Here is a 27,925-nt window from a genome sequence, read left to right as displayed (position 1 = left end):
GAGACAGGGTGATATCCTCCTTCCCCCGAGCATCAGCAACCCCCTCCTGTTTCCCCCCCGCGCTGAGATAGTGCGACAAAGGGGGCCCCTTTCCCACCCCCTACCAGACACTGTCCGCGAGGCCCGCGGAGTTGAGGCACCACCGCCACTTCGCGTCTCATCATCAGACGGGTAGGCCCAATCCGGTCTCGGCCCCAGGCCCGCCTCATCCTTGAGGGTGGTTCTCTTTTCTTTTGCTTTGGGAATATGTGTTGTCGGCGCCGTCTGTGAAGTAAAATTGTATAAGTGTTGCCGTGTGCCCGGTAGTCGGTTAGATCTGCATTGTTGCATTTGCTTTTTGTGTAATATTGCATTGTCTTCTTCTTTTACATGTGCTTTTGGTGGAATTGTATATGTGTGCTTTCCGTTCATCGCGAAATAAATGTGCTTCATGTTGAACTGTTTTCCCGCTTCGCTTCGTCTTTTCTTTCATTGAATCTCCATCTTGCTTCACGTAAAGGGTTGGTCGTGGGCTAAAACGCCCGATAATTAATCGAACCGTCGAGGCCGACGAATAACACCGCTCGGTTATCCTGATAGTACGGAACGGGTCGCTTAAAGTGGCCCGTGTCCGAAGTCGACCTGCGGCGAGGTGCGATCGCCCGGTCTACCCTCCGTGTGGGTACTTAGGTAGGTCGAATTTGGCGAGCAACCCTATCCCACGCGGGGGCCGATTGGCACGATCGTGGTGAGACCGAAAGGTCCACCTGTGACTAGTTCCCGGCGTTAGTCCGAGAGGGTCACGACTGGATTGTCCGTCCGGTGGGCGACGTGCCGTGATTCGAGTTACGTGGCCGTTCGCACGCCGGCGGGCGCGAATCCGCAACAATATATTCCTATGTGTGTCTGTTTTTTTTTTTTTCATGATCGTGGGAAAATAAAAAAAATAAAATCTAATACTCTTAAAAACACCTGATGCATCAAAGTACAAGTATCTGAAATGTGGTTTAGAGTCTGAGTCATTAAAGTATAATGCTGCAGACATTTCAGGAAGCATTTCATTGCCTCCACGATAATGTTTTTTTAACTTGATAATTTTAATTTTGGGGAGTGTGGGGGCGGGGGGGGGGGTTCTTCTATGTCACCATATCGCCCTCGAGGAGGGGGGGGTCATCAGTTTTGGTTCAAGCCTCGCTGTTTCGCTTATGTGTTTTGGGTTTGCGATTTGACATGTGATCGGATATCACTCACCTCTTGGTGTACGCCATTTAGCATTTCGTGCTTTGGGAATGATCTCAATCCGAATCACCTTCGCTGGTTAACCATGTCTGACAATAAATCTCAACGCAAAACAAAAAGACCCCAATAAACACCATTATCCATTCATGGACTGCACTCGAGCAATGTGAGATGCAAGAAGTAACGAGCAGAATTATCACGATCACTGAGCTGTGGAGAGCTTGAATCAAAGTTACAAAGGGGAAGCAAGCCGAATGCATTGACTATTGATTGCAACCACCCCTTCCCCCTTTCCTCCCCCCCCCCGAGTTTGGTGTACCTCCCCAAAAGAGCACGGGATGGACATGAACACCATGAGACTAACATGCCATTGATGTTTTACAGGCTGGAAAGTTTGACATCATCCCGACGGTGATAAACACCGCTGCAGCTCTCACTTCATTTGGTCTGGTGAGTTAGTGTCATGCAATGAAATACAATGCAACACAACATAAGGTCTCAATAGTGATGCAATCAGACGACCGATTTTGTGATTGAATCTTGGTCTGAATTGAATTTTGTGCTTTTGTGATTGAACAACGAATCTTGGTCTTGAACGTTCGCTTTCGTTTGGCGACCATGAAAGACCAAGAAGAAGGCTGATTTGGCCGAAAGCTTGACTCCATAAAGATCATCCAGAAATTACGTCTTTGACTCTTTAATTTCTTCCCGTTTGATATATATATATATATATATATATATATATATATATATATGTGTATATATATATATATATATATATATATATATATATATATATATATGTGTATGGATGTGTATATATATATATATGTGTGTATGGATGTGTATATATATATATATGTGTGTATGGATGTGTATATATATATATATATATATGTGTGTATGGATGTGTATATATATATATATATATGTGTGTATGGATGTGTATATATATATATATATATGTGTGTATGGATGTGTATATATATATATATGTGTGTATGGATGTGTATATATATATATATATATATGTGTGTATGGATGTGTATATATATATATATATATGTGTGTATGTATATGTTTCAACAGGCCTTCGGGAACGAAGCAATGGGCACCACACAGATAAAAGAGTGGTACAACCGCTTCAAAGATGGTTGCACATCAGTGGAAAGTGAAGCACGTTCTGGTGGGCCCTCAACATCCCGAAATGAGATTGTCATTGGCCAAGTGAGGACCCTGCTGATGCAGGATTCTCGAATCACGATCAGAACTTGCAGACGAGGCGGGCGTCAGCATTGGATCCGTTCATTCCATTGTGACTGAGGATTTGGGCTTAAGGAGAATCTCAGCGATGTTCGTGCCAAAGCTGCTAACCATCGAGCAGCAGCAACTCCATTTGGAGATCGCACAGGACATGCTGAGACTGTGAACAGCGATCCCAACTTCTTCAACACAGTGATCACTGGCGATGAGACCACAGTGATTTGTCATTTTGTCAAAAACAAAAATCCAACGGCGCTCACTTACACTTCCTCACTCATCGGCGGTCTGTCGGCGAGTGACAGTTTCTGCAGGCGGGAAAATATTCACGCATCCGACTTAGGATCGCCTACATACGTGCACCATACCACACTTCCCGAGCTTCATTTGTTTACGCATGAAAAATTAAGGTTGGATACTTTTTGAACACACCTCCTATATGTATAAGCCTGGTGTTGGCATAGTGGTAAGGGTAGCAGTTTGGAATTCAAAAGGTCCTGAGTTCAAGCCCCGTTGGCCGCTCGAATTGATACACACCAGGAGGTTGACTCAGCCTGTCATCCTTCCGAGAAGTGAAAATCCGCGATGACTGGACGCCTCCCCCAAAAATGCCTATTTTTTTTTTATAAATGCGGTGTATAAACACGATTGGGTTTGATTTATATCGAGTGCATAATAAACGCTGGGTGGTGTATTAACACGATTGGGTTTTCTTTATATCAAGTGATTATTGAACGCTGGGTGGTATATAAATACGATTGGGTTTGATTTATATCGAGTGAATATTAAACGTTGGGCGGTGTATAAACACGATTGGGTTTGATATATATCGAGTGAATATTAAACGCTGGGCGGTGTATAAACACGATTGGGTTTTATTTATATCGAGTGAATATAAACCTTCCTCTGGCTCTTCGGTTCCTTGCCAGAAGACTGAGAAGGTGCAAGGCGTTTGGGTGGCATCGTGGGGCTTGGAGAAAAAAACATAGAAAATATTCGAAGTTCACAAGCGAAACTTTGTCTCGTGCGTTGTGTGACTGTTCGAGCGCCACGCGTTATAATTTATTGCTTAAATAATTTATATTTTATATATTATTACCACGATATACCCGGGAATCCGCAGACAAAATTAGTTAGGTTCCAAGGGAAAAACCGCGATGAAGCGGGGGCGCGATAGGTGAACCACGATATTGCAGGGGATTACTTTTTATGGATATATATTTATGTATATATGTATGTATATATGCATATATGTATATGTATATATGTATGTATATCTATATGTTTATGTACATGTATATACATGTATATATGTACATTGTATATGTATATATATGAATATATGTATATGTATATATATATATATATATATATATATATATGTATATATATATATATATATATATATATATATATATATATATATATATATATATATGTATATATATGAATATATGTATATTGTTGCGAATTCGCGCCCGCCGGCGTGCGAGCGGCCACGTAACTCGAATCGCGGCACGTCGCCCACCGGACGGACAATTCTGTCATGACCCTCTCGGACTAACGCCGGGAACAAGTCACGGGTGGGCTTTTCGGCCTCACCACGATCGTGCCAATCGGCCCCCCGCGTGGGATAGGGTTGTTCGCCAAATTCGACCTACCTAAGTACCCACACGGAGCGTAAACCGGGCGATCGCACCTTGCCGCAGGTCGACTCCGGACACGGGCCACTTTAAGCGACCCGTTCCGTACTATCGGGATAACCGAGCGGTGTTATCGTCAACCTTGACGGTTCCAATTAATTATCGGGCATATTTAGCCCACCACCAACCCTTTACGTGAAGTAAGATGGAGATTCAATTAAAGAAAAGACGAAGCGAAACGGGAAAAACAGTTCAACATAAGGCACATTTATTCCGCGGCACACGGAGAGCACACATATACAATTATAACAATTATGCACCAAAAGCAATTGCAGCAAAAGAAGCACAACAATGCAGATCTACTACCGACTACGCGAGCACACGGCAACACTTGCACAGTTTTACTTTACAGACGGCGCCGCCAACACATATACTCAAAAGCAAAAGAAAAGGGCCACCCTCAAAGACAAGGGGGCAGACGGGGCCTGTGGGCGCGAGACCGGGCGGAGCCTACCCGTCTTGTGATGAGCCGCAAATGTGGCGGCGCTGCCCCGACTCCGCGGGTTTCGTTGGCACTGCTTGGAATGGGGTGGGAACGGGGCCCCCTTTCCGCACTATCTCAGCGCGGGGGGGAAAAAGGGGGGAATTGTTGATGCTCTGGGGAAAGAGGGCAGCCGGCTTGCTTGGGTCCCGCGACGAGCGACTCCACTGCGACCTCGACCGCGCTCCCGGCTTCCCCTCTCTGCAGCTCCCCGACAGACTCCGACTCCGACAGACTGACTCTCCTCCAGACCCGTCTTGACTGCTGCTGCCACACTCCGCCACCGCCACACCTCTCCAACTCGCCCGAGCCCAAAAACTGACTGAATTCGCCCCGCGCTCGGCGCTTTATAGTACGGCAGGAGAACCCATATGCAAATTTCCGGATCAGGATGAGCGCGGGGGAAGAGCCACGCTCGCCCATTGGACGGAGGAAAAGTGGGCGTGAACCTCCCGTGATCCTCGAATTTGCATATCTCGATTCTACTCTGACGCGCCTGGAGGGGGGGCCAAATCGCCCCGCGCTTAATGATTGGACGGATCGGAAGTGGGCGTGTATCATTCCTGATCCGACCTCTCCTCGGAAAGGCCGCTTTTTGCACCCACTGCTCGGCGCGCGCCCTGTACGAGTCCAGGACAGCCTGACGCTCAGTGCCCACAAGCGGTGCGGGAATGGCCGCAGAAGGAGAGGCGAAGGTGGTGGAGGGTCTAAAGTGGCGGTCCCTGGCCACGGTGACGCTTGGAATGGCGGTGATGCGATGGTTGCGGGATGGTGTGCTGTGAAGGTAAAGGTCGTGGCTGTTGGCGTTGTTGTTGTGGTGAAGCGCGTTGCGGTTGGTGGTTGTTATGTGATGGCGGTTGAGACGTGGTTGGTTCAAAATAAAGATAGAACAGAAAAACGGCTATCTTAAAGGGTCGCAGCCCGAATGAATCACATTTATTCCATCTAAACAATGGGTTTGGGGCTAACTACACATGCACTTACAGAGATATCTTACCTACGGGACCTGAATGGTGGTTTGCGAATTTCCTCAACCACAACACTACCCCATCCCCTTTTTACAGACTCGTCCCGAGTCATCAAATTTTCGTGTACCATCATGTGTAGTTCTCCCCTATTACGTTTTACCTACGGATTCCTGAGTGCGACATTCATGGTATTCGTGTCCCCAAAATAAATAACCTGAGGGCTGAGTAACTACCTAAATAAACTCACTCACACGGACGACTTAAATAAAATTGCCGGCGCTAAGACAGACATGCCGGGGGCGCACTCATATTTACAGTACATCTTACCTTAACTTACAAATTTTACACAAAACCATGGCCCAGGATCAATGGACTCTGCAAAAAGAAAGCAGTTAGCAGGGAGCCAGGATGCTCGCATGCAGTCTCTGGCTCAAACAATGCAGGTGACAGAGAACGTGGCCGGCTGCTCACACGCAGTCCAAGGCCTTCCCTTTTGAACTGAACGCAGTGAACCACAACGGTGCATGGGCTGCACAAACGCAGTCTCCGTGCCAGCTCAAGTGGCACATGCAATGAGCACAATGGATGAATGGATGCACGCAAACACGATGCATGGGCCGCCACTGCAGGCCAGTGTTGTAGCTGCCAACAGGCCAGTTCTTGCAGCTTGCAAACTGTCACTTTGATCCTGGCACACATGGAAATGAACAGGGGGGGGGGGAAGCAAAATTGAACGGGGGCTGGTGAACAGGGGCAGTGGGCATGGCATGGCAAAGGCAGCAGGCAACACAGCCTGCAGAACAAGGCCGCTGCAGGCAAACACAGCCAGCAGACGAACTGGCCGGCACAGGCCTTGAAGCACAGCAGCTGCAGACGATCCGGCCGGCACAGGCCTTGCAGCAAAACAACAGCTGGCAGATGAGGTGGGCCGGCACAGGCCCTGCAGCAACACAGCCAGCAGATGAAGCTGGCCAGCCTTTGCCGTTCAGTGGAGGTTGGTGGAGGGAGTGCGGTGGTGCTGGCCACTCGGAAGGCGGGCTCGGACCTACCCTACGGTCTCCCTCCCAACCAATCACCTTTGCCTGTCACTGTCCCTACCCACTCCCTTAATTTGTCAAGCCCAATTTAGCCCCAACTTATTTTTTTGTTTGTTTTTATTTTTACTTCCCCTCTATAATTCGTCCCCTAACCCCCTTTATCATCCTTGTTCGGCTAACCTATCCTGTCTACTATCCTACTCCCAACCCCTACGTTTCCTTCCTGGAGGGGAACAAGGGAGGGCTAGCGTCCTGTGTCGAGGCCCAATTCAAGCCTCAGGATGGCCTCCCTAGACTTCAGCGATCTAACCCAAAGTGGGTCCAGCGGCCCACAACGAGAGCGAAGGGATGGATGGTGCGGAGGGGTACACTTCCTAATCTACCCTAACCATTTAACTGTTAAACTACCCCGGGGCTTTCAACAAGCGCCTCTCGCTTAAACTATTGGTTCTAAAAACCCAGATTCCCGTCACCTGTGTTGGTGTCTTCACAATTTCGGGCCTCGCCCCCCAATTTTCTTCCCGTGCCCTCACACGGTCTCATGGCTGGAACGTGTGGCTCCCTTTGGCAGGCACGACCCTCTGCCGATTCCCCTACGATGGCACCCCGGGCACTACACTGCCTCCGAGCCTACCAGCTCCCTAAACACCGGGGAGTGCCCCCCATGGCACCTCCCCTGAAACGCACACGTGGCAGGCTGGCTTCCCAGGCCCCTTTCCGAGGGTCACCCGTGCCCACAACACTGCCCACGCGGCTAATGGTGCCCCGGGCCCCCGCACCAAGCAGGCGCACCCGTGCCCACTACGCTATCCCGGCCCCCCATGGGCCCTTGGCCTACCACGGCCGACTAGCCTGGTGCCCGGGGTACCCACTCAGCGATACTCACCTTTCGCAGCCACGCTCCCAGCCCGTCAACAGGGCTCCTGCACCCCTCCAAGTGGGTTTCGAGCCTACACTCCCACCAACAACAAAACGACCTCCATTTTTCAATTTGACTAACCCCCTTACTCACTCTACACTGACCCGGGGGTCCCTTGGGCGGGAGTCACTCCTCCCCCCAATCACTCATCGCACCATGCATTCCCCATTCGCTCCATTCACACAGACCCACTGGCCTCACTCACTCAACATGTCCCCACACAACTCACCAACTCTTCAACACACACACCGCTGAACTCTGCCATCCTTCTAACTAAATTCCCTACCGAACTCGTGCTCCCACGTCGTCCCTTAAACTACAGCACGTTCCATTTAACACTACGTAGCTAAGCTACGTCCCTACTACACACTCACAAGTCTGTCACTGTCCTCAAACCTCTATAATAACTTTCCCAACCTAAATCTGACTACAATCCCTCCAACTATATTATATATATACACAACTCTCTATATATATAATATATATTTTTATATATATATAATATTATATATATATAATATATATATATCTGTATTTTATATATATATAATATATATATATTATATATATATATATATATATATATATATATATATATATAATATATATATATATAATCCATTCCACGGACTCCATGAGGACTTACCCCTGCCCCATGAAGTCGGTCTAACTCAGCTAACCCTTCCCCCTGACTAGTTTCCATCCTGTGCCCAAGTAAGGGGGTCTTCCACCCCTTGCCCAGGAAATCCTGTTCACCCGAAAGCGACGCTTGCTGTTTTTTTTTTTTTTTTAATCGCGCAGCACCAGCACGGCAACTCGCAACTTGCGCACCAGCGCGGCAATTCACAGCCGCGCACCTTTGGCGTGACGTCATGGCAGCCGTTCGCGTCCCTCGTCCCTCTTGGACGGTACCATCCGGCAGGGATTCCCCTCCTGCCGGATTCCAACCCCACGTGCAGCCATGACATCACCGTGCGCATAAATAAAACACAAGCCCCACGTCTCGAGGGGTTCCCCACGCGAACACATGTGCTTTGCCCGTTGGAGCTTAACACACCCGCCCACGTGGAGAACTCGTCCGGTCCAAATTCGTTTACCTGCCTAAACTTTGTCCGTCCGCGGGATCGGCAAATCCACCGCGTGCGTTTCCGGACCGGGACTTCACTCCCGCAAGCGAGCACGTGGGGGCCTCGTGCGTTGCACAGCACGGACCTCGCGCTCGCTGCTGGGTGAACCCGGCACGGTCCCCGAAACAGCTACAGCCGCTACTCGGCATTTGTCCCTCTGTCGCCATCTCCGTCGCCATTCAACCCACGAACACCTGCGTGTCACGACGCTCACTCTCCACTCCATCACATTCACACCGGGAGACGCGGCTGCATGCTCACGCATGCCGACCGACATCTCCCTCACACACAGCGACCTTGCACACGCTGTCTCCCTCACACGGACCCTTTCACTCACAGACGCGGTGACACTCACACGCGGTGCCTCATCCACACACGGCGTGCTGGGAGCACGCACTCCGGCACACTCGCCATCACACCACTTACACACGGGGTCGCTTCCACACACGGGGACGCACTCACACCTTGCACCACACACACCGGGACAACCACACTGGGGATTCGTGTCCCTACAAGGGTCTCCGGGGCCTCTATACCCCCCCAAGCTCTCCGTGCACCTGTCCACAGCACCCGTCCCCTCACCCTCGCAAAGCACGACCGAACCCACCTGGTCGTGATTCGCCTCAAGGGGGCATACTCCCTCCCCTCGTTCCTGGAGGAGGCCATCCCTCTGCTCGCACCGGGTCCCTACACGTTCCGCGAGCTCACCCCCATTATCCTCCACTACCTCCGTGTGTGTGTGCGCGTCTCTAACCCCGTCCAATTCATCCTCTATCTCCCGTGTCTCTATTATTTCAGTCTCTTCCGTTATCTCCCTTGTCTCAACTATTATTTCCGTCTCTTCCCTTGTTATCTCCTCGTGCACGTCTCCGTCACCCCAATTAGTTTTTCCCTCTCGGTCACCGTCAGCACCCTCGCCCAACACGTCTCCCGAATTATTTTGTCACCCGCCTCCACTGCGGGCCTGACAACCGTTGCACCCCTCCCAGCTCGTTCGCTCCCACACGTGGAGTCGCCATTTTGAGCTTCGCTGCCATTGCCTTCATGCCCGCCTGCAGGCTTTGGCCCATGTTCTGCGTCGCACCCCGCAGTTCTTTCATTTCTTCCTTCATTTTGAGTGCGTTTGTTTCCATATTCGCCTTCACGTCGTTCATTTGCTTGTTCATGCCTTTTATTTCGTTTGTGTTTGTATCCATTTTTGTTTTCATTTCGTGCATGTCCCCACTGATTCCTGCCAGCATGGCGCATAGCCGGGCCATGTCGGGCGCACTCAGCTGAGCCGATTCGGCAAGGATTGGGGGGTTTTGGCGGAGAGGGGGAGGGGAGGTGTCATACACCGCGGCCGCCGCCGCACCTATTTCGGGCTCTGGGTTCAGTTGGGGGAGTTCGTGTTCCTGCACAACCAACATTTCCTGCTCGGGGTTTTCATCCTGGACCATGGATTCTGTACATTCTAAATCCATTTCTAATACCCCCGGCTCCCGCTCGCCTTGAGACGCCATCTTATTTCTCGTAAAGGGTTAATTTGAATCGCTCGTAATTTGGAGGGAATCGGGGGTCGCTCCTCTCACCCCTGGACAGATTCCCGTGAATTCAGCTGGAGACAGGAGAGCCCGTTTTCCCGCTCTCCGACACCAGTGCCGCGAGGAGGGGGATGGGTTTGTGTCGCACGACCTGACACCAGTGTTGCGAATTCGCGCCCGCCGGCGTGCGAGCGGCCACGTAACTCGAATCGCGGAACGTCGCCCACCAGACGGACAATTCTATCGTGACCCTCTCGGACTAACGCCGGGAACTAGTCACGGGTGGGCCTTTCGGCCTCACCACAATCGTGCCAATCGGCCCCCCACGTGGGATAGGGTTGTTCGCCAAATTCGACCTACCTAAGTACCCACACAGAGGGTAGACCGGGCGATCGCACCTCGCCGCAGGTCGACTCCGGACATGGGCCACTTTAAGTGACCCATTCCATACTATCGGGATAACCGAGCGGTGTTATCATCAACCTCGACGGTTCCGATTAATCATCGGGCGTATTTAGCCCACTACCAACCCTTTACGTGAAGTAAGATGGAGATTCAATTCAAGAAAAGACGAGGCGAAACGGGAAAAACAGTTCAACATAAGGCACATTTATTCCGCGGCACACGGAGGGCACACATATACAATTACAACAATTATGCACCAAAAGCAATTGCAACAAAAGAAACACAACAATGCAGATCTACTACCGACTACGCGAGCACACGGCAACACTTACACAGTTTTACTTTACAGATGGGGCCGACAACACATATACTCAAAAGCAAAAGAAAAGGGCCACCCTCAAAGGCAAGGGGGCAGACGGGGCCTGTGGGCGCGAGACCGAGCAGAGCCTACCCGTCTTGTGATGAACCGCAAATGTGGCGGCGGTGCCCCGACTCCGTGCTCCTCCACGGGTTTCGTTGGCACTGCTTGGAATGGGGTGGGAACGAGGCCCCCTTTCCGCACTATCTCAGCGTGGGGGGGGGTGTGAAGGGGGGAATTGTTGATGCTCTGGGGCAAGAGGGCAGCCGGCTTGCTTGGGTCCCGCGACGAGCGACTCCACTGTGACCTCGACCGCGCTCCCGGCTTCCCCTCTCTGCAGCTCCCAGACAGACTCCAACTCCGACAGACTGACTCTCCTCCAGACCCGTCGTGACTGCTGCTGCCACACTCCGCCGCCGCCACACCTCTCCAACTCGCCCGAGCCCAAAAACTGACTGAATTCGCCCCGCGCTCGGCCCTTTATAGTACGGCAGGAGAACCCATATGCAAATTTCCGGATCAGGATGAGCTCGGGGGCGGAGCCACGCTCGCCCATTGGATGGAGGAAAAGTGGGCGTGGACCTCCCCTGATCCTCGAATTTGCATATCTCGATTCTACTCCGACGCGCCTGGAGGCGGGGCCAATTCGCCCCGCGCTTAATGATCGGACGGATCGGAAGTGGGCGTGTATCATTCCTGATCCGACCTCTCCTCGGAAAGGCCGCTTTTTGCACCCACTGCTCGGCGCGGGCTCTGCACGAGTCCAGGACAGCCTGACGCTCGGTGTCCACAAGCGGTGCGGGAATGGCCGCAGAAGGAGAGGCGAAGGTGGTGGAGGGTCTATAATGGCGGTCCCTGGCCACGGTGACGCTTGGAATGGCGGTGATGCGATGGTTGCGGGATGGTGTGCTGTGAAGGTAAAGGTCGTGGCTGTTGGCGTTGTTGTTGTGGTGAAGCGGCGTTGCGGTTGGTGGTTGTTGTGTGATGGCGGTTGAGACGTGGTTGGTTCAAAATAAAGATAGAACACAAAAACGGATATCTTAAAGGGTCGCAGCCCGAATGAATCACATTTATTCCATCTAAACAACGGGTTTGGGGCTAACTACACATGTACTTACAGAGGTATCTCACCTCTTCTTCTTCTTCTTTCGGCTGCTCCCGTTCGGGGTCGCCACAGCGGATCATCCGTATGATCCGCATAGTGATTTGGCACATGTTTTACGCCGGATGCCCTTCCTGACGCAACCCTGGTCGCCTCTTACAACACAGGGATATGGTACACCTATTTTAACCGGGGTATACACCGGCCCAGTACACTGGTACTCATTTCGCCGACCTCGGAAGGATGACAGGCTGAGTCAACCCCCTGGTGTATTAATTCAGTGGCGCAACGGGGCTTGAACTCAGGACCTCTTGGATCCCAAGCCGCTGCCCTAACCACTGCGCCAACACCAGGCTGAGAGATATCTCACCTACGGGACCTGAATGGTGATTTGCGAATTTCCTCAACCACAACATTATATATATATATATATATATATATATATATATATATATATATATATATATATATATATATATATATATGTGTATATACATATATATATATATATATATATATGTGTATATGTACATGTATATATATGTATATGTATATATATATGTATATGTATATATGTATATATATATATATGTACATATATATATATGTGTATATATATATATATATATATATATATATATATATATATATGTGTATATATGTGTATATGTATATGTATATATATATATATATGTATATATATATATATATGTATATATGTATATATATATATATATATATATATATATATATATATATATATATATATATATATATATATATATATATATATATATATATATATATATATATATATATATATATATATATATATATATATATATATATATATATATATATATATATATATTGTTGTGGTTACCAGATTCGCAAACCACCATTCAGGTCCCTTAGGTGAGGTATCTCGGTAAGTGCATGTGTAGTTAGGCCCAAACCCGTTGTCTAGTGGGAATACATGTCATTTATACGTGCTGCGACTCTTCAGGATAGCCGTTTTTCTTTTACTATCTTTATTTTGGACCAATCGCCACCATCACAACCACAACAACAACCACCAACCACAACGCCGCTTCACCACAACCGCCACGACCTTTACCGTCACAACTCGCCACCATCGCATCACCGTCATCTCGCGCCACTCATGGGCACCGATGCTGGACTCGTGTAGGGCGCACGTTGAACAGCGTGTACAAAATCACGGATTTTCTGCTTCAAAAACGGATCCAAAACGACACACGCCCACTTTTTGCCGTCCAATCGGTGAGCGAGGGGCGAATTGGCCCCGCCCCCAGGGCGATCGATATATGCAAATTTGTGGATCAAAAAGCCTTCACGCCCACTTTTTGTCGGGCCAATGGGGAGCGAGTTGAAAGGTCAAAGGGAGGGGGTCAAAGGCGAAGTTACGGGGGGATAAAAGGACGGTGTTCGTCAGTAAAAAGTAGGAGTAAGAAGTCGGAACGAGGAGTAAGAAGTCGGAACGGGGAGTAAGAAGTCGGAACGAGGAAGAAGGGAGTAGTAAAGGTCGGAACGAGGAGTAAGAAGTCGGAACGAGGAAGAAGGGAGTCGTAAAGGTCGGAACGAGGCGAAGGAGAGTCGGAACGGAGGGGACGAGCTGTGGAGAGGCGGCGAGTCGGACGAAGGGTGCTCGCGTCGTGCAAGGAGCTGCGCACCCCTGGGAGGCCGGCAGCGCGACCTGGCCGAGGTGGAGACGCTCGTCGCGCAGATAATAAAGATCCTCTATACCCCGAGCATCAGCAACCCCCTCCTGTTCCCCCCGCGCTGAGATAGTGCGACCAAGGGGGCCCCGTTCCCACCCCCCTGCCAGGCACTGTCCACGAGGCCCGCGGGTTGCGGGGCCATCGCCGCTCCGCGTCTCATCACCAGACGGGTAGGCCCGACCAGGTCTCGGCCCCAGGCCTACCTCATTCTTGAGGGTATTTCTTTTCCTTGGTTTTGGGTATGTGTTGTCGGCGCCGTCTGTGAAGTAGAATTGTATAAGTGTTGCCGTGTGCTCGGTAGTCGGAATTAGCTCTGCACTGTGTTTTCACTTTTGTGTTTGCTTTTTGTGTAAATGGAATTGTGTTTTCTTTTTTTGTGCATTTGGTGGAATTGTATTTGTGTGCTTCCCGTGTGCCGAGAATAAACGTGCTTTATTGTTGAACTGTTCTCCCGCTTCGCTTCGTCTTTTCCCCATTGAATCCCCATCTTGCTTCACGTAAAGGGTTGGTAGTGGGCTGAATACGCCCGATAATTAATCGAACCGTCGAGGTCGACGATAACACCGCTCGGTTATTCTGATAGTCGGAACGGGTCGCTTAAGTGGCCCGTGTCCGAAGTCGACCTGCGGCGAGGTGCGATCGCCCGGTCTACCCTCCGCGTGGGTACTTAGGTAGTTCGAATTTGGCGAGCAACCCTATCCCACGCGGGGGCTGATTGGCTCGATCGCGGTGAGACCGAAAGGTCCACCCGTGACTGGTTCCCGGCGTTAGTCCGAGAGGGTCACGACTGGATTGTCCGTCCGGTGGGCGACGTGCCGCGATTCGAGTTACGTGGCCGTCGCACGCCGGCGGGCGCGAAAACCGCAACACTGGTGTCAGAAGTGGGATACAAATTCATCGCCCTCCTCGCGGCACTGGTATCGGAGAACAGGAAAACGGGCTCTCCTGTCTCCGGCTAAATTCACGGGAATCGGTCCAGGGGTGAGAGAAGCGACCCCCGATTCCCTCCAAATTACGAGCGAGTTAAATTAACCCTTCACGAGAAGCAAGATGGCGTCTCAAGGCGAGCGGGAGCCGGGGGTATTAGAAATGTATATGTGTAATAATGTAGAGTCCATGGTCCAGGATGGAATCCCCGAGCAGGAAATGTTGATTGTGCAGGAACACGGACTCGCCCAACTGAACCCAGGGCCCGAGGTGGGTGCGGCAGCGGCCGCAGTGTATGACACCTCCCCTCCCCCTCTCCACCAAGACCCTTCCCCAACCCCTGCCGAAACGGCTCACTTGAGTGCATCCGACATGGCCCAGCTATTCACCATGCTGGCACAAATGAATGCGGCAATGACAAATGAAATGAAAAACGAAATGAAAGGCATGAACAAACAAATGATCGAAAAGATGGATGCGAATATGAAGAACGAAATGAAAGGCATGAACGAAAAGATGGATGCGAATACACAAAAAATGGATGAAAAGATGGATACAAATACAAATGAAGTGAAAACGACGATGGATGCGAATACACAGCAAATAAACGGAATGGAAGCAAACATGAAAGAAGAAATGAAAGAGCTGCGGGGTGAGACGCAGAACATGGGCCGAAGCCTGCAGGCGGGCATGAAGGCCATGACCAGGGAGATCAAAATGGCGACTCCACGTGTGGGAGCAAACGAGCTGGGTGGGGGTGCAACGGCTGACAGGCCCGCGGTGGAGGCGGGTAAAAAAATAATTCGTGGAACGTGTTGGGCGAGGGTCGTGACGATGACCGAAAGGGAAAAATTAAATGGGGAGACCAAAACGTGTGAGACGAGACACGAGGTGACGACAACAGAAATAATAGTTGAGACAAGGGAGGTAAAGGGTGAAGAGTTGGCAGAGACACGGGAGACAGAAAAAATAGAGGGAAGACTACACGATGAAGACGGGGTAAGTGACGCGCACGCACACACGGAGGTAGTGGAGGACAATGGGGTTGAGCTCGCGGAGCGTGCAGGGACCCGGTGCGAGCAGCGGGATGGCCTCCTCCAGGAACGAGGGGAGGGAGTATGCCCCTTGAGGCGAGTCACGACCAGGTGAGTTCGGTCGTGCTTTGCGAGGTTGAGGGACGAGTGCTGTGGACGGGTGCACGGAGAGCTTGGGGGTGTAGAGGCCCCGGAGACCCTTGTGGGGACACAAATCCCCAGTGTGGTTGTCCCTGTGTGTGTGGTGCAAGGGTGTGGTGCGGCACCGTGTGTGGAAGCGAACCCGTGTGTGAGTGGTGTGGTGGCGATGGTGCCGGAGTACGTGCTTCCCAGCACGCCGTGTGTGGATGAGGCACGGAGTGTGAGTGAGGCACCGCGGGTTAGTGCCCCGCGTGTATGAGTGAGGCACGGTGTGTGGATGAGGCACAGCGGTTGAGTGCACTTGCGTGCGTGGGTGAGGCACCGCGGGTGAGTGCCCCCGCGCGAGTGAATGGAGCACCACGTGTGAGTAGTATGGTTTGTGTGAGTAGTGAGGCACGCGTGAGTGAACGGCCGTGTGCAAGGTCGCTGTGTGCCAGGGAGACCGTGTGTGTGAGAGAGCGGTATGAGAGGGAGATGTCGGTCGGCATGCGGGAGCACGCAGCCGCGTCGTCCCGTGTGGATGTGATGGTGTGGACTGTGTGCGTCGTAACACGCAGGTGTGCGTGGGTTGAATGGAGACGGAGACGGCGACATGGGAGAAACGAAAGCCGAGTAGCGGCTGTAGTTGTTTCGAGGACCGTGCCGGGTTCACCCAGCAGTGAGCACGCGGTTCGTGCTGTGCAACGCACGAGACCGCCACGTGCTCGCTTGCGAGAGTGAAGTCCCGGTCCGGAAACGCACGCGGTGGATTTGTCGATCCCGCGGACGGACAAAGTTTAGGCAGGTAAATGGATTTGGACCGGACGGGTTCTCCACGCGATCGTGTGTGTTAAGCTCCAACGGGCAAAGCACATGTGTTCGCGTGGGGAACCCCTCGAAACGTGGGGCTTGTTTTTTTTTTTATGCGCACGGTGACGTCATGGCTGCACGTGTGGTTGGAATCCGGCAGGAGGGGTATCTCTGCCGGATGGTAGCGTCCAAGGAGGGACGAGGAACACGTGCAGCTGCATGACGTCACGGGCAGGTGCAAAGTGCGCGAGCTCTGAGTTGCCGCGCAGGTGCTGCGCATGGAAAAAAAAAAAAAAAGGCAAGCCTCACTTTCGGGTGCACAGGATTCCTGGGCAAGGGGTGGAAGACCCCCTTCCCTGGGCACAGGATGGAAAATAGTTAGGGGGAAGGGTTAGCTTAGTTAGACCGACTTCATGGGGCAGGGGTAAGTCCTCATGGAGTCCGTGGAATGGATTAGTTAGAGGGATTTAGTGAGCTTTAGGTTGGGAAATAAAATGATTTTTTGAGTTAGAAGACAGTGACAGACAGTGAGTGTGTAGAGGGGACGTAGTTTAGCTACGTAGTGTTAAAAGGAACGTGCTGTAGTTTAAGGGACGACGTGGGAGCACGAGCTAGTTAGGGGGTGCAGTTAGAAGGATGGCAGAGTTCGGTGGTGTGTGTGATGAAGAGTTGTTGGTGAGTTATGAGGTGGAGGCATGTGCTTTGTGAGTGAGTGAGGCCAGCGGGTCTGTGTTTATGGAGTGAATGGGGAATGCATGGTGCGATGAGTGATTGGGGGGAGGAGTGACTCCCGCCCAAGGGACCCGGGGTCAGTGTAGATTGAGTTAGCTGGGTTAGTCAAATTGAAAAATGGAGGTCGTTTTGTTGTTGGTGGGAAAGTAGGCTCGAGACCCATTTGGAGGGGTGCAGGAGCCCTGTTGACGGGCTTGGGAGCGTGGCTGCGAAAGGTGAGTATCGCTGAGTGGGTACCCCGGGCACCAGGCTAGTCGGCCGCGGTAGGCCATGGGCCCATGGGGGGCCGGGATAGAGTAGTGGGCACGGGTGCGCCTGCTTGGTGCGGGGGCCCGGGGCGCCATTAGCCGCGTGGGCAGTGCAGTGGGCACGGGTGACCCTCGGAAAGGGGCCCGGGAGGCCGGCCTGCCACGTGTGCGTTTCCAGGGGAGGTGCCATGGGGGGGCACTCCCGGTGTTAGGGAGCTGGTAGGCTCGGAGGCAGTGTAGTGCCCGGGGTGCCATAGCGGGAGAATCGGCAGAGGGTCGTGCCTGCCAAAGTGAGCCACGTGTCCCAGCCAGGAGACCGTGTGAGGGCACGGAGAGAAAATTGGGGGCGAGGCCCGAAATTGTAAGGACACCAACACAGGCGACGGGAATCTGGGTTTATAGAACCAATAGTTTAGCGAGAGGCGCTTGTTGAAAGCCCCGGGGTAGTTTAAGAGTTAATGGTTAGGGTAGATTAGGAAGTGTACCCCTCCGCACCATCCATCCCCTCGCTGTCGTTGTGGGCCGCTGGACCCACTTTGGGTTAGATCGCCGAACTCTGGGGAGGCCATTCTGAGGCTTCGTTGGGCCTCGACACAGGGACGTTAGCTCTCCTTGTTCCCCTCCGGGAAGGGAACGTAGGGGTTGGGAGTAGGCTAGGTGACAGGATAGGTTAGCCGAACAAGGACGATAAAGGGGGTTAGGGGACGATTTATAGTGGGGAGTAAAAATAAAAACAACAAAAAATAAGTTGGGGCTAAAATTGGGGTTTGACAAATTAAGGAGTGGGTATGTACAGTGACAGGCAAAGGCGATAGGTTGGGAGGGAGACAGGTAGGTAGGTCCGAGCCCGCCTTCCAAGTGGCCAGCACCACCGCACTCCCTCCACCAACCTCCATTGAACGGCAAAGGCTGGCCAACTTCATCGGCTGGCCGTGTTTTGCTTCAAGGCGGAGGCCGGCCAAGTTCATCGGCAGCTGTGTGCTGCAAGGCCTGTGCCGGCCAGTTCATCTGCTGGCTGTTTTACTTCCAAGGCCTGTGCCGGCCAGTTCATCTGCCGGCTCTGTTTGCCTGCGGCGGCCTTCTTCGGCGGGCTGTGTTTGCCTGCTACCTTTGCCATGCCATGCCCACTGCCCATGTTCACCAGCCCCGTTCAATTTTGCTTAGCCCCCCCTGTTCATTTCCATGTGCGCCAGGATCCGCAAGGCAACAGTTTGCAAGCTGCAAGAACTGCCCTGTTGGCAGCTACAACACGGGCCTGCAGTGGCGGCCCGTGCACCGTGTTTGTGTTCATGCATCCATTCGTTGTGCTCATTGCGTGTGCCACTTGAGCTGGCACGGAGACTGCGTTGTGCAGCCCAAGCACCGTTGTGGTTCACTGAGTTCAGTTCAAAAGGGAAGGCCTTGGACTGCGTGTGAGCAGCCAGCCACGTTCCCTGTCACCTGCATTGTTTTGAGCCAGAGACTGCATGTGGGCAGCCTGGCTCCCTGCTAACTGCTTTCTTTTTGCAGAGTCAATGATCCTGGGCCATGGTTTAGTGTAAAATTTGTAAGTTAAGGTAAGATGTACTGTAAATATGAGTGCGCCCCCGGCATGTATGTCTTAGCGCCGGCAATTTTATTTAAGTCGTCCGTGTGAGTGAGTTTGTTTAGGTAGTTACGCAGCCCTCAGGTTATTTATTTTGGGGACACGAATACCATGAATGTCGCACTCAGGGATCCGTAGGTAAAATGTACTAGGGGAAAACTACACATGATGGCACACGAAAATTTGACGACTCGGGACGAGTCTGTAAAAAGGGAAGGGGGTAGTGTTGTGGTTACCAGATTCGCAAACCACCATTCAGGTCCCTTAGGTGAGGTATCTCGGTAAGTGCATGTGTAGTTAGGCCCAAACCCGTTGTCTAGTGGGAATACATGTCATTTATACGTGCTGCGACTCTTCAGGATAGCCGTTTTTCTTTTACTATCTTTATTTTGGACCAATCGCCACCATCACAACCACAACAACAACCACCAACCACAACGCCGCTTCACCACAACCGCCACGACCTTTACCGTCACAACTCGCCACCATCGCATCACCGTCATCTCGCGCCACTCATGGGCACCGATGCTGGACTCGTGTAGGGCGCACGTTGAACAGCGTGTACAAAATCACGGATTTTCTGCTTCAAAAACGGATCCACAACGACACACGCCCACTTTTTGCCGTCCCATCAGTGAGCGAGGGGCGACTGGCCCCGCCCCCAGGGCGTCGATATATGCAAATTTGTGGATCAAAAGCCTTCACGCCCACTTTTTGTCGGGCCAATGGGGGGAGCGAGTTGAAAGGTCAAAGGGAGGGGTCAAAGGCGAAGTTACGGGGGATGGGACGGTGTTCGTCAGTAAAAAGTAGGAGTAAGAAGTCGGAACGAGGAGTAAGAAGTCGGAACGGGGAGTAAGAAGTCGGAACGAGGAAGAAGGGAGTAGTAAAGGTCGGAACAAGGAGTAAAAAGTCGGAACGAGGAAGAAGAGAGTCGTAAAGGTCGGAGCGAGGGCGAAGGAGAGTCGGAGCCGGAGGGGACGAGGCTGTGGAGAGGCGGCGAGTCGGACGAAGGGTGCTCGCGTCGTGCAAGGAGCTGCGCACCCCTGGGAGGCCGGCAGCGCGACCTGGCCGAGGTGGAGACGCTCGTCGCGCAGAGAATAAAGATCCTCTATACCCCGAGCATCAGCAACCCCCCCCTGTTCCCCCGCGCTGAGATAGTGCGACCAAGGGGGCCCCGTTCCCACCCCCCCTGCCAGGCACTGTCCACGAGGCCCGCGGGTTGCGGGGCCATCGCCGCTCCGCGTCTCATCACCAGACGGGTAGGCCCGACCAGGTCTCGGCCCCAGGCCTACCTCATTCTTGAGGGTATTTCTTTTCCTTGGTTTTGGGTATGTGTTGTCGGCGCCGTCTGTGAAGTAGAATTGTATAAGTGTTGCCGTGTGCTCGGTAGTCGGAATTAGCTCTGCACTGTGTTTTCACTTTTGTGTTTGCTTTTTGTGTAAATGGAATTGTGTTTTCTTTTTTTTGTGTGCATTTGGTGGAATTGTATTTGTGTGCTTCCCGTGTGCCGAGAATAAACGTGCTTTATTGTTGAACTGTTCTCCCGCTTCGCTTCGTCTTTTCCCCCATTGAATCCCCATCTTGCTTCACGTAAAGGGTTGGTAGTGGGCTGAATACGCCCGATAATTAATCGAACCGTCGAGGTCGACGATAACACCGCTCGGTTATTCTGATAGTCGGAACGGGTCGCTTAAGTGGCCCGTGTCCGAAGTCGACCTGCGGCGAGGTGCGATCGCCCGGTCTACCCTCCGCGTGGGTACTTAGGTAGTTCGAATTTGGCGAGCAACCCTATCCCACGCGGGGGCTGATTGGCTCTATCGCGGTGAGACCGAAAGGTCCACCGTGACTGGTTCCCGGCGTTAGTCCGAGAGGGTCACGACTGGATTGTCCGTCCGGTGGGCGGACGTGCCGCGATTCGAGTTACGTGGCCGTCGCACGCCGGCGGGCGCGAAGACCGCAACAATATATATATATATATATATATATATATATATATATATATATATATATATATATATATATATATATATATATATATATATATATATATATATATATATATATATATATATATATATATATATATATATATATATATATATATATATATATATATATCGAGGCTTGTGGAAGAACTAGTTCACTGAAAGGATCAGGACATAACAGGGCAAAAGGAACAGTGGAGAGAGAGGAGGGAAACACCAACACCAGTGTTGAAGGCCAAGATAGAGGCAGACATGGACAAACATTCAGTGTGGGTAGGAATTCGTGGAAGGAGAGAATGTATGGGGTGGACAAGATGGATACAGAAGGAGAGAAAACTTCAAACTCTCAGGAGAGAAAACTAGAAATTTGGATGGAAGAGGGACTGTGGTGAGGTGTGGTGTGGGTGGGTAATGGGGGGAGGGTGGTTAACGAGAGTCGAAAAGATCATGGTTTTGGATCGGGGAAGATCTGAGATTATGGTAAACAGCTGTCATGAAGACCTTGAGGAAAGAATGAGATTGAAGAGAATGTGGAAGTTGGTTCCACAGTCAGGGAAAAAAGAAGAAGACTGAATGAGTGGTGAGCAGTGATCCTAGATTTCGGTAGTTTCAACAGTAGGGGGTTGATGGTGGACAATGTGTGCCTTCCAGAAAGTTAGCGAGGACAAAGCATGGAAAGAGCAGAGGGTGCAAGACCAGAAAGTAGGTGGTGGAAGACAGACAGAGACCAGCGACCTGTCTGGAATGGGAAAGTGATAGACCCATAGACTCAGCTTCATCACAGGAGATTCCAATGATGTCGAAGGCCTTGATTTCCTTGGCGTCAAGCTGAGCAAGATGTGAGGCAGGCAAGGGAGCCACCCAGAGGGCAGAGCAGTACTCCATAAAGCTGTGGATGAAGGTCTTGCAGGTGGATCGGAGTTCAGGTATGCCAAAGAACGACTTTGTATGATGGAGGATGCCCAATCAGCTGCTTGCTTTGGGGGCCAACTTTGAAATGTGATTTGAAACTTTGAATTTGCTCTCGATTCCTGACATAATTTGATGTCTGTTGCACCACAATGTTACAGTTAACTTCATATCTGAGTGTTTTACTTTAGTTTACAGTCGATCTGAAAAGGTTGCTTTGAGGTCTCATGTCTGCAATTTCACGAGTAGTTTTGTTTGTTTTTGTCAACCATAAAGAGTTCTTTTGTCCCAAGACAGAAGAGAAAATACAAGGCGAAGTAGATATTTTGCAACGGCGGCCAGATCATCATTCAGTGAGACTACGTCAAATTTGGAAGATTTTGTATGCTATCAGAAACTTTGTAGTCTGAAAGGAAATGATCAAACTGCAGCAAGAGGGCTATAATATAGAATAAATATTAGTTACATTGAGTCAGTTTTGATATTTTATTGTCTTTGTTTACATGTAAACACAAATACATTTTCTATTATTTTGCCACTTTACAATAGACCTTCAGCACAGGACTCGGACTCAGAATGCTGGACTTGGACTTGGTCTCGGACTTGGACCAGGTGGACTCGACCACAACACTACAATGCACTCTTCTCTGACTTGTGACTGGTCATGCAGGTTTCTCTGATTTGTGACTGGCTGCTCTTAAACTTCAGCCGTGAAAGAAATGCCATACGGAATCAGAAGTTTGAGGAGGTAAGTATTGGATGAGGGAGTGGAGTGGTTGTGTTGCTAAAGGAAAATTTAGGAAATGGAGTGTCAGATACAGTGCTGATAGAAACTGTACAACACCTTTCAAATTTTTATCTTTTTGTTGCCTTGTAGCCTGGAATTAAATTGCATTAAATCAGACTTTTTACACCTTTGTTTACACATCGTAACCCACAACTTCCAAGTGAAAAACACTTTCAAACAAAAACAAAAAATTTCAGAAAATTGATTACAAAAACTAAACTTGAATATATTGATTGGATAAGTGTCCATCCCTCAGAGTTCATACTTGGTAGAAACACCTTTGACAGCAATTACAGCTGTAAGTCTGTTGGGATTGGTCTGTCCCAAGTTTGCACACCTTGATTGGCCTCCTCCACTCATGTGGTTCCCTCGCTGAGAGAATCTGGTGAGCAGGTTCAGCATCAGGAAAATGAGTCACATGTCCATCCAGCCACAGCTGACACTCACAGACTATGTTGGAAACAAATGTCATTTGAGTCTCTCTCAGCAACTGCTCATTGGACACAAAGCCCGACCAGTGATAGCCAAGGAACCTCCAACGAGACCTGCTACCAAAGTAATTAAGTCTCCCTTTCAGATCCCTGGTCAGAGTCCAAGTCACATCCATAGAGCAAGACTGGAAGCACCAAGGACCTGAGACTTGCACTTTCATCCTCCTGCACAGTTACCGACCGTGCCACACCCCATGATCCAGTGAATCCGTGACTCCCCAGGCCTTACCCAGACGTCGATTGACCCCTGGCTCACAGCCAGCAGACGTGAATATCACTGCCAAGGTAAGTGAATCTCTCCACGACCTCAACATCCTCACCACAAAAAGGTACGGACAAGATAGCAGCATCCAAAATGTCATTGAAAGCCATGGATCAGGTCATTGTTATGCTGAAAGGTGAACTTCTGTCCCAATTTTAGCTTTATTGCAGAGGGCAGCAGGTTTTCCTCCAGGATTTTTCTGTATTTTGCTCCATCCGTTTTCCCTTCTATCCTGACAAGTGCCCCAGTCCCTGCTGATGAAAAGAATCCCCATAGCATGATGCTGCCACCACTATGCTTCACAGTCGGGATGGTGTTCTTTGGTTGATGTGCTGTGTTGAGTTTGCGTCAAACATAACATTTTGCATTTCGGCCAAGAAGTTCCATTTTGGTTTTGTCAGACCACAAAACTTTTTGTCACATGGCAAATCGTTTTTTTGTTTTCCTCAAATGGGATTCAAGGTGGGCTTTTTGAGTAATGGCTTCCTTCTTGCCACCTGCCGTACAGGCCAGACTTGTGGAGTGCTTTGGATATTGTCGTCACATGCACACAGTGATCAGTCTTTGCCATAAAGGCCTGTAGCTCTTTCAAAGTTGTCCTTGGCCTCCTGGTGGCCTCTCTGATCAGTCTCCTCCTTGCTTGGTCATCCAGGTTGGAGGGATGGCCTGATATAGGCAGGGTCCTGGTGGTACCATATGCCTTCGACTTCTTAATGATTGTCTTGACTGTGCTCCAAGGGATATTCAAGGCTTTTGAAATATTTTTATACCCATCCCCTGATCTGTGCATTTCCACAAGTTTATTCCGGAGGTCTTTTGAAAGGTGCTCATGGTTGAGTCTTTCCTATTAAATGCACTAACCTGCAGAGGAAACCCACAGAAACAGCTGATTTTATTTTGTAATAATCAGAATGAATACAATTTAACACAGGTGGAGGCCAATTAACCAGATGTGTGATTTTGAAGGTAATTGGTTAAACCTGAGCTAATTTACAATTGCTATTATAAGGGAATGCTGGACATTTTATTAATATTATAAGGGACACTTATCTGACCAAGATATTCGAGTTTTGTATTTTAAATTAATTTTTCTGAAATTTGTAGAATTTGTTTTTCTCTTGGAAGTTGTGGGTTATGATGTGTGTAAATACAGGTGGTAAAAGTCTGATTTAATGCAATTTAATTCCCACGTACAAGGCAACAAAAGGTGAAAAATTTGAAAGGGGATGTACACTTTCAATTGGTACTGTAGTTGAGAGTTGTCCCTTTTATAGATAGTACTGCAGCATAGCAAACCAATTGTTCGACTTTTCATAAAAGCACCAAAATTGGTACATATGTTGACTAATTTCTTCTGAACAATTCTGGATGTGGACCCACTCGAGATTTTGTCTTGGTCAGCTTTGGCAGACATTTTCCAAAATGGCCGCCATTCAACTTAAACAACATGGGATATCTGTCATTGTTATTCTCTTTGTCGGTTTCTCAGAGGTGATAAATACTCCATGTGATGTGCATTTACAAAGGAAAACAATACAAATGTCATTTGTGTTGATTTATTGTATTTCCAACCATTGTATTAGGCTGAAAGAACGCCTACTGGCCCAGCTCCCAGGCCTACGGGCACAGAGCAAAGGACGAGATGTCCTGTTGGCATTTGATGAGGACATTGGTGAGGAACTTGGCAAAGCCTGCGAGCTGGACTGTGACAGTGAATTAGTTCACCTCGCTTGAGCTTCACAGATAGTTTGTCGATACATGTTTGAGGAAGCCAACTCATTCACTGGCTCATTCAAGGAAGACTGCCAGCAGGAGGCTGTGCCACCTGTGCTACTTTCACTGGTAAATATGGTGCTGCATGGACCCTCCTTCAAGAATCAATTTGATGCTCCTTCAAGACAGGCAGCTTTGTCCATTGCACAGCTCCTGAAATTCAACGGTGCTTTTACAAGCATCGCCAGAAGCAGAAAAGAAGCACCTCTCCTGTTGGTACAAAGACACAAGAACATCCAGCTGTCAGATATGCCACATCTCAAGAAACTCCTCTGCCAATGTACATTGGCCTGATGCTGCACGCTGAGACTCGCAAGAGGGAACTAGTGGAAAAGCTCTTCAGTTGTGGTCTCAGCATCTCGTACGACCGTGTCCTGCGCCTTTCTGCAGAGATATGAAACCGGGCGTGTCAGATGTTCCAAACAGAACAAGTGGTCTGCCCGCCAACCCTGCATGTGTTCACGACCGCAGCTGTGGACAACATCGACCACAACCCTAGTTCCACAACAGCAAATGATTCATTCCATGGAACAGGGATCTCTCTCCTGCAACACCCAGTGTGTGCAGATGGAGGAGTGGAACGTGGGATTGTCATCACTGGTGGGCCTGCTGTATCAAGGACTGTTGACCATCTACCTAAGTACTACACTGAGGTACCACCCGTTGCTTCCACTGTCAAGGGCTCAACAGTACCGGCCACCTCCGTGACGTCTCTGAAATGGGCCAGCTTTGCAGAGCATAAGGAGAAAGAGTATGAGTCGCTGGAGAACCTGAGAAGTGCACTCGAAGTACAACATGTGACCACAGATGGAGTCCTTCAGAAGACATCATGGGCTGCATACCATGCCAGCCACCAGGAGCCTGGTCAAGCTATCATCACGCCAACTTCACTGCTTCCTCTGTTCCATGAGAGTGCACACACAGTCACAATGATCAGACACTCCATGGATGTGGTCAGAAGTGCCAATGAGCAACTCAACCTGGGCTAAACGCCTGTTCTGGCTTTCGACCAGCCACTGTTTGCTCTTGCGAAGCAGATACAGTGGAAGTGACCGGAAACACATGGGGAAGACAAACTGGTGGTGATGTTCGGAGGACTGCATGTCGAGATGGCAGCACTGAAGACACTAGGTGACTGGTTGCAGGGAAGCGGGTGGACGCATGCACTCGCACAGGCAGAGATTGCTACTGCAGGAACTGCTGACTCCTTTCTTCAGGCCTCTCACGTCACACGCACAAGAAGGGCACACCAGCTCACAGCGGCTGCCTTGTACATACTCCAACGACATGCATACGATCAGCACAACGCCAGTGCAGAAGATGACCAGCCTCCCGAGGACTTCGAAGACTGGTGCCATGAGAAAGAGAACAGCTCTCCCCAGTTTTTGTACTGGGCAACAGTCCTGGATCTGGAGCTGTCAATCCTAATCTACGTGCGATCTCTGAGAGAGGGAGATTTCATCATGTACCTGGTTGCTCTCACTGAGATAGTCCCATGGTTCTTCGTGCTGGACCATATAAACTATGTAGAAGGTAGAATGGCGGCCATTTTGGAAAATGGTCGCCGAAGCTGACCAAGGCACAATCTCGGGTGGCTCCATATCTAGAACTGTTCGGAATACATTATTCTACATGTGTACCAATTTTGGTGCTTTTATGCAAATTTGAACAATTGATCTGAAATATCAGACGACGCTGCTGGACTAAGAAGGGCAAACGGATGGATACATTTGAGATGGAATGTTGGTGTAATGGATGCTGTGCAATGTAGGCGTAACATAAAGTTATATATTTAATTCGTAAACAATTGCATTGTGTGTGAAGGTCTCACAAGGAAAAAACACAAGTGCAACCCCAAGTATGGTTCAGGCTGACTCCGATGACCTGCTGAAGCCAAGAACCTCCTCAAACCTTTGACCAAATAATACTCTTGGCTGTCATTATTCATTATCTCCCAAAATGCTTTCTAACTCTTTGTCTCTACTCTTGCTTCCTTCACCTTGATCAAGCATGCTTGTCATTGCCGTAATCCACACAATTTCTTGCTGTTTCGTGTTAATGAGTTGCATTGTGTAATTTGCTGAGAGCTGACTCGTTTCACAATGTGATAGCACCTCCATTAACTTCAACTTCATCTACTCGTGTTAACTTGATGGCAGCACAAAAACTTTCCTTCTGAAGTGTTCTCAGCAAGCTGAAGGTGGTTTTAATTCATCTGCTGATCCCCAACAGTTGAAACCTGATGTTTATATTAAGTTACCTGAAGATGGAGCTGCAGATGATTGAAGACAGCTGCAGATTGCTTTCACACGACAGTGGAAGTGTCGCCATCCTCATCATATTCAGGTTACGGGGTTCATTCCAAAAGCTCTCTCTTCACACTTGTAAAAAAATTTTCAGTAAAGATCTCGGTGATCACAAA

General features: G+C 49.9%; 1 protein-coding gene across 2 annotated transcripts in view; it reads left to right on the top strand.

Moving 5' to 3' along the window:
* Nucleotides 1–27,925, top strand: part of LOC147027405 (P2X purinoceptor 4-like) — a 224,724-nt gene extending 196,799 nt beyond the window's left edge. For both annotated transcript variants that reach the window (XM_085876771.1, XM_085876772.1), the window contains 3 exons: nucleotides 1,603–1,668; nucleotides 22,861–22,938; nucleotides 27,328–27,925. In XM_085876771.1, coding sequence (XP_085732897.1) covers nucleotides 1,603–1,668; nucleotides 22,861–22,938; nucleotides 27,328–27,420 — 237 coding nt within the window. In that variant the 3' untranslated portion in view covers nucleotides 27,421–27,925. The remainder of the gene's footprint in view (nucleotides 1–1,602; nucleotides 1,669–22,860; nucleotides 22,939–27,327) is intronic.

The sequence above is a fragment of the Eptatretus burgeri genome, chromosome 4 (assembly GCF_056783735.1).
Source record: "Eptatretus burgeri isolate ZD-2024b chromosome 4, Ebu_testis_v1, whole genome shotgun sequence".
NCBI lineage: Eukaryota > Metazoa > Chordata > Myxini > Myxiniformes > Myxinidae > Eptatretus > Eptatretus burgeri.
This window is presented reverse-complemented; position numbering and strand designations above follow the sequence as displayed.